Source organism: Vicia villosa, linkage group LG1 (genome assembly GCF_029867415.1).
Source record: "Vicia villosa cultivar HV-30 ecotype Madison, WI linkage group LG1, Vvil1.0, whole genome shotgun sequence".
Taxonomy (NCBI): Eukaryota; Viridiplantae; Streptophyta; class Magnoliopsida; order Fabales; family Fabaceae; genus Vicia; species Vicia villosa.
Window position 1 is genome coordinate 124,142,776 of NC_081180.1, and position 7,617 is coordinate 124,150,392.

The 7,617-nt window shown below is 36.8% G+C and overlaps 1 protein-coding gene across 1 annotated transcript; it reads right to left on the reverse strand.

Moving 5' to 3' along the window:
- Positions 1–384: 384 nt before the first annotated feature.
- LOC131644092 (kinesin-like protein KIN-14S) lies at positions 385–4,790 on the reverse strand. Its single transcript, XM_058914486.1, has 12 exons — positions 4,635–4,790; positions 4,460–4,552; positions 4,223–4,368; positions 3,990–4,086; positions 3,639–3,902; positions 3,259–3,535; positions 2,748–2,909; positions 2,362–2,577; positions 2,188–2,225; positions 1,893–2,056; positions 1,689–1,802; positions 385–1,590 (listed from the first exon to the last, which is right to left on the reverse strand). Exons 1-12 carry the CDS (start codon positions 4,645–4,647, stop codon positions 646–648), a joined length of 2,529 nt encoding a protein of 842 aa, XP_058770469.1. The 5' UTR covers positions 4,648–4,790; the 3' UTR covers positions 385–645.
- Positions 4,791–7,617: the final 2,827 nt, after the last annotated feature.

The window sequence follows — 7,617 nt, forward strand, 5'->3', positions numbered from 1 at the left end:
GAGATTTCATGCTATTTGCAAGACAAGAGAGGTATGGCATGGCCTCTTCAAACATATAATAAGCATTTTTTATTTTTTTGCAACTATCAGAGAACAAAATTTGACTTGATAATTGCAACTATCTCTACTTGAACAAAATTTTGTATGAAGGACACAATGAGTGCTACTTGAACACTTTAAATTAACAAGAAAAAGACCAATAATGCAATGAGAGGAGAAACGAACATCATTTGATCGAACAACACTCATATACATATATATATATATATATATATATATATATATATATATATATATATATATATATATATATATATATATATATATATATATATATATATATATATATATATATATATATATATATATGTAAAGCTTCAGAAATTGATCGAAACATTCAATAACAAGAGATCAAACTTAAAATACATCAAAGGATTCATAATGAAAGACAGTTCATTAAACATGAATTTGTTTATAAGATAAAAAATATATGCAATAGTGATGATTTCAATTGTTTTTTTTAGTTCTCTTAGACTGAGAGAACTCCATAATAATGATCTCCTTTGTAGCACAACCAAATTTGGATGCCTACCCATATGTGAACCTGCCTGAGCATAAGCAGATATTATGAACAAAATACAAGGTTTACTGCAGTTGAGATGGCAATAATGATGCTTTTTGTTTGGCTCTTAGCGCGAGAGGACTCCAAAGTACAGGTTTCCTTTGTAGCGCAAATGCAGACGTGAAGTTGCCCACACGTGAACCTGCCCCATGTATTGGACTGCCCATAAACTTGCTGCTGCTGCCTCTAACAGGTATTGGGGCTTGAGCATGTACTGGACTGCCCCTAAACTTACTGATGCATCTAACAGGTTGTATGGGTGTTGTATCAATTGAAGTTCTCGTAGTCGATGGGACAAACAAACTTGAATACCGACCCCTTCGGCTCCTCATTATTGATGCACTGCTTCCCCCGGTAGTCATTTCAGGTGTTGGATCAGGATGGAGTGTAGCAATGGAGACTCGCCTCTTTGGCTTAAGGATCTGCTTTGTTGATACACTGCCTCCCCCAGTAGTCACTTCAGATGTTGGATCAGGATGGAATGTAGCAATAGAGACTCGCCTCCTTGGCTTGAGGATCTGCTTTGTTGATACACTGCTTCCCCCGGTAGTCATTTCAGATGTTGGATCAGGACGGAGTGTAGCAATAGAGACTCGCCTCCTTGGTTTAAGGATCTGCGTAGTTGATTGTACAGGCGGTCTCATGGCAATGGATGCCCTGCTTCTTGGTCTTGCAAAGCCTTCAGTATCTGCTGTCATTGAATTTCCTCTGGTAGAATTTTCCTTTCCATTCATTTGATGAATGTTTGTGTATCTCTTTGATCTTTTAGGAGATGAGAAAGGGATGAAATTCGTTATCCTTCTGAGGGGCATTCTAGAGTTTGAAGGTATCAATGGTGGCTTTTTATCTGTCACGCTTGTGTGTTTAAAAAACGTTGGTGGTTGAGCTGAAACAGCAGCAAGAGATCTATTTTCTTGCTTTAGTCTAGTTTTTCTTTCTTCTGCTAGCTGATTCTCAAGGTCCCGTACCTGTCATATCATTTCAGAGTTGATGAGTATGATATATAGATATGAACATGAAGGTACACTAATATTTTTACTTATAGAAGGCATATATGGATTTATACCTTTTCCTGAAGGCTTTTACAAGTAAATTCTTTCGTAGAAAATCGGATTTGCAAGGATTGCAGGCTCTCCTGTAGTTTCTTTATCTCCTTCTCGTCATGTTTGGCCTTTTCTGCCTTTTATGATGACAAATATTTATGAGTTTATGCAATGAAAAAAGAACATGATTACATTCTTTTTGAAAGCACAATTATACTTTAGCTTACCATTTGCTTGTTCTTAAACAGATCGCTGAGGTCTACTTGTTTGCGAGCAGGACCACTCTCGATTCCACGGACACGAGTGGCGAAATTCAGCGAACATAGTGTCTCTCCTAAGTCCGCTGAGCTTGGACTAACTTGGACAAACATTAAGGTTTTACAATCTCCCCCTGCATTTCAGTCCCAGGTCAAATCTTATTAGTTATGTAAAGCAGAAGTTGCAGCACTGCATTTCAAATCACAAAAGGAAAGGTCACTTGAAAAGAATCATAAATTTTATATTGCTGAAATAAAAACTCACCTAAAGAGCTCTGCAGTATGTGAGTAAGCTTTGAGTTTCTGCCTCAAATAGAAAATACAAAATGTTAATGAGATAAAGGAGCCTTATACGACTATGTGTTTGATGGACGACAATAAAATTTTACCTGTAAGCCTTATACGACTATGTGTTTGATGGACGACAATAAAATTTTACCTGTAAGGGATGTGGGCTGCTTTGGAAGCAAGTGCAGAAATAACATCACCAAGTGCCGAAAGAGACTTGTTAATAAATTGAGATTCCTTCAGTCTTTCTCCCTCAGCTTCAGTTTTTCCCACACGCTCACTACCTGCCAAGTCTACTAGCCAAAGGTGACTCCTTGTTTTCTGGCCATTAATTAAACTCTCCCCGACAACAGTTACTCGCAACAAGCTGCATAAAAAACACCACCTCCTCATTGTCTCAATGAAATAAAGAATTACATATAACTCAAGGAGAATACTATTGATTAATAAGGCAAAAATATAAATGAAACAAGGTATTTGAAAATTAAAATAAAATATAAATAAAATATCTAATTGGCTGTAAGAATCAAGGCATACCAATGAGAACGGCTGCTCTGCTCATTAGCAGAAGTGGATCCAACAGATCTGACTTTGTTTCCAGTCTTGAGCAATTCCCACACATCTTCTGTTCCATTCACCTGAGTTTCAACAAGTCCTGGGACTTCTTGTGTTCCTTCTGCAGCTTGCTTTATCTCCAATCTTAAGTTTAAAATTTATTTTCCTCATCAGTGATATCTCTCCAAAAAGAATACAACAAAATTTTATGCATGTTGGACATTTATTAGTTTGACATTTAGAGGAAAATTCATTTCAAATGCCGAACCGATTAAAAAATTTATATTCTACATAATACTTAAAACTCTGAAATGAAACTATAATAGTTATCTTTTTCTCACAGCCTCATTATCCAGCAAAGCATTATCTAATCGGCATTCTCATATTTTTTCTGTTTATTAAGATCATATGAAATGACTGTCTATTTTAAAATGAATGAACTAAAAATTACAATGCTAAAATAATTAGAGTACTAAGAAGAATTAAAACTCACTTCTTCGGCTGGGCAGAATTTTCCACCAAAAGATCTCTTAACTTCTCATTATAAACCTCTAGCATACTAACATGCAACCGATACTTCATTACACCCTTTCTCTCTTCAGATATCTTAAATAATTCTTCAAGTGTTCGGTAGTTAACTCCCCTCTCTTCAGGTGTTCCCTCCATTGTAAATGTTTTACCGGTTCCAGTTTGTCCGTAAGCAAATATACAGACATTAAAACCATCCAATACTGATGTAGCAATAGGTTTAGTTTGTGAAAAAACAGCCTCTGCGTGTAAATAAAATAACAGTACACATATTGGATCAGCTTTGAGAATGAAAACAAAATAGCATTAGTGCAATAATATCAAAAGTTGTAACTCCTTATATACCTTGGTTATCTTCTGGCTTAAACACATGATCAAATTTAAATGACTTCTTGGAAGAATCTGAGTTAATGACTTGAAGCTCATTGTCCAGAGTCGATTCAAAATTGACAACAGATGTATATCCGTTCCCAGTTTCACTTACACTTAAAGGTCTGCATCTGCAGAAAACCCTGATATTACCCTTAATTTCAATTATTTCATTGTAAAGCCGCTTTCGCTCAGAAGATTCATCCAGATACTTCTTTTTCAAGAGTTCATATTCAGAACCTATAACCAGATAACAACAAAACTATAGTTCAAACTAGCCAATAACAAGTGAACACATTTTATCTAGGTTTTCTAAGAGAACCATACCGAGAAGCTGAATAGAGTTCATAACATCTAGGCCTGAAAACGACTCAGTTGTGACTTTCACATGATCAGATAAGGCTACGTGCTGCTGCTTCAAATCCTAACGCAAGAAATAATCACAAAATAAACTGAAATTATGAGAAACACATAACAAAACCCATACACACAAACTGTACTGAAAAATACAAAACACAGTATGAAGAAGTAGCGTTATAAGTTAATAACAAGTAATTCACCTGAACTTTGGTACTGAGATCAAGTATTTTCTTGAAGATCGGAAGCGTATGACCTAGATCTGGTGAATTCTCATGGATTCCATTAGAAATGCTGTATTCATCCATCGAATCAGAGTTTTCGTTTACTTCCTTCGATTCAGCATTATCTGATTATTAAATTGAAAATTCATATTTCGGTATCATGGATAATAATAATTGAATAAAATGGACTTGAATCAAGAATGTTCGGGAACTAACCTGAGGGAAGAGCGTTTACCGATTGCTTGAGTTCGCAATCTCGTATAAAGTCTTGAAATCGTTCCGCGAGCATTTGAATTTGAATGCTTTGATCTGCAAGAAACAGTGATTAGTATCAAAGAGTAAAGGCAATTAAGAAATGAATCGTGTGCGGAGAGAAGAGAGAGTGGTTTACCGGTCATTTCCATTGGCTTGTGAAAGAAGATGAAGAAGAATCTGAAAGATGAAAGCAAAGAATTGTGAAATCTTTCTCGCAGAAATGAGAAACTGTGTGTTTTTTGAATTTTTGCTAGTGAAGAATCTTCTAGAATTCGAGTAAAGTTTGAAATGAAATTGTTGCAACGGCTATATTCATTCAATTTGACAGGAGCGTGTCTACCGTGCTGATTTCCAATTTGTTTACTGGGCCTGGGTGCTTAATCAGATTATTGGGCTCGGAACATTTCACTCTTTGACCCCAGAAGTTATTACTCAAACCCCCTTTTAATTTAAGAAAAAAAGTTTTTAGATTTTTACTGTAAAAATAAATAAGAAATTGTTTTAGTTTATTCAAATGTATGTGGGAAGAAGTTACAAAACAAAAATCAAACATACAACCCTACTTTCATTGGAAAATTATTAGGTGGACACGAACTTGAGAAATTGTTTTTCACACAACCAATCACAAAATTTTAATTAATTAAAAAATAAATCAACAATTTTATCTCTCCTTCATAATCTCAATCACCCCATGAATCCAATTAAAATCAAAATTAAAATTAATTAAAAAATTGCTCTTTTAATTGGTTGTTCCTAATAATATGGATTTAGGATCATGTCCATGCAAGAATTTCTTACTTTCATTAAAGTAAGATCTTAAGCCCTCTGTTAGGGTTTCCATGAATTTCCCACCTCTAGGGTTTGCTTCTGCAAACCATGGAGTCCAGAATAAAGAAAGAAGACATGTGGGATCATAGTTCCAAGAAAGTTAAAAACAAATGCGAGGAACGAGGAAGAGGGAGATTCTCTTTCTCTTTCAATTGGAGGTATGCCTACAAACATGGAGAGTCTCAACTCCATAACAATTATAACATTAAAGAAGATCATCGTTGGTGATCAACTGTTCTTATGATCGAATAATTATTTGAAATTAAAGAGGAAGGTCTTGGTGTAACACCCTGCTACTAGCTCAATTGGTAGCAGGAATTGCTATGAATATGTACTTAACCCCTAGGTACATGGTTCGATTCCTGCGGGAGGCAAAAACAATATTTCCTGGGCAGCCGATAAGCGGACCTAGGGGGATTATTGATTAAGCCGGTAACATGCTTGGTAGGCCGGAAGCCCCGCGGGGTAAGCGGAAATCCAGGGTGTTACACTTGGAGGTTTAAAGCTTCAAGAAAGAAAAATGGGTGATTACGAGTGCCATGAATTCATCCTGTCCGAGAAAGAGGATAACTCAATAGTGAGGCCCTAAAAAAAAGGTCTTATAATGAAGGTGCTAGGGCGAAGAATATGATACAAATCCTTGGAGAATATGTTAAAAAGGTCTAGTGAAGGTGTTAGGACGAAAAAAGGTATTATAATGAAGGTGTTAGGGTGATGTATCTTAAACATTGTCTACATAGGCCAAGATTACTACCTAATCACATTCACGAATGAAGAAGATCAGAACTCAACTCTGATGGAAGGACAATGGGTCATTTATGACCATTATCTTTTTGTGAGAGCTTAAAGCGCGAGTTTCTTCCCTAACAGTGATGCCATAGAACACCTCGTTGTGTGGATGAGGATATCAGGGTTGCTAATTGAACTCTGTTCTGGACTGGGTCGAGCAGGCCCAACTCTTCTTGCTAGCCGAGCAGACCCAATACGTTTGAGCCCATTTCCTTGATTACTGTTATGAACCAGTCAAGCATGAAGACCACGTGTCACGCTTCAGCGAAGGATCCGGCCAACCTCCTTCGGATCCTACGCCACGCTCATCCAGGACGTGGGTCACCTACTGACTCAGCCCTAGCAGAGGGTGTTCTGGCAGTTTCCTAGCACGTGGGCCTCCAACTGGATTTGGCCCAATTAGGAAACCTTGGCCCAGCGTTGGGGGCTATAAATACCCTCTTCCACTAGAGGGTCAAGTGTATATTCTTCACTTCTTAAACCTTCATTCTCTGACAGCTACTGACTTTAGCATCGGAGAACTTTGCAGGTACCCCCCATCATGTTCTTCAAGCCAGATCCTGCTGGTGTGACGATTCTTCTGATCAGGTACGATTAAACTCTATGATAATTGGGTTATTTCATTGATCAACGATCGTATATGGAAAACGGTTAAGGTGAATAAAAACACTTTAACTAATGAGAGAGGAAAATATGTGCATCTGTGTGTTGAGGTTGATTTAACCAAGTCCCTCTTAGCCATGTAGAGTATGAAAGACTACATTTGTTATGTCTTTCTTGTGGGAAATCCGGACATTACATGGCAAGATACAGGGAGAAAAAACAGATAGAGACATAGCAAATAAACATTGAAAAAGAGGGCAAAAACGATAATGGGAATGATAAGGAAAACCCAACATTTGATATTAGGTGAATTCTTATTTACCCAACTCAAAAAGTTGGGTAAGGTTACCTTCTTTGTAAAATGCTTTGAAAACAACAAACATTTGTAGTATTTTAATAAATAATTAAATGTATTAAATGAGATGGAATCATGTGATTGGTTGGAGGTACCATACCCAACTTTTTGTGATGGGTGGAGAAGTTGTCCCCTTGATATTATTATGCCTTTGAGAGTGGTTCAAAAACCCAAGAGAACAAGTAGACATAAAGTGGTGCACAAAAAATCCATGGAACTAGCGGGGAGAGGCAATGCTAGAGTACAAGGAGGAGTGGGGAAAGTTAATGATTCAGCGAACAATAGTGGGTCAAGAATCGAGATTCATGAAGCTAATGGAAGATTTGGAAACAAAATAAAGGGATGATGCAGAGGTGAATCACAAAGAAATTAAAATAGATGATGTGGCGTGTAATGAAGGGGAAAATTACGAGATTCATGGAGATTAAAATGGAGAACTAGTTGAGGACCACGTGGTTTCATATGGAAAAGAGAAAACAAAAAAAAGTCAAAATGACGAGTAAATAATCGAGGTTAGATATTACATTTAAGGGAGTTCAAGAAG

Coding starts and splice junctions, on each gene's coding strand:
- LOC131644092 (XM_058914486.1), bottom strand. Junction 4,087..4,222: donor ATCTCAGTACCAAAGTTCAG/GTGAATTACTTG, acceptor TTCTTGCGTTAG/GATTTGAAGCAGCAGCACGT. Junction 1,803..1,892: donor TGTTTAAGAACAAGCAAATG/GTAAGCTAAAGT, acceptor TCATCATAAAAG/GCAGAAAAGGCCAAACATGA.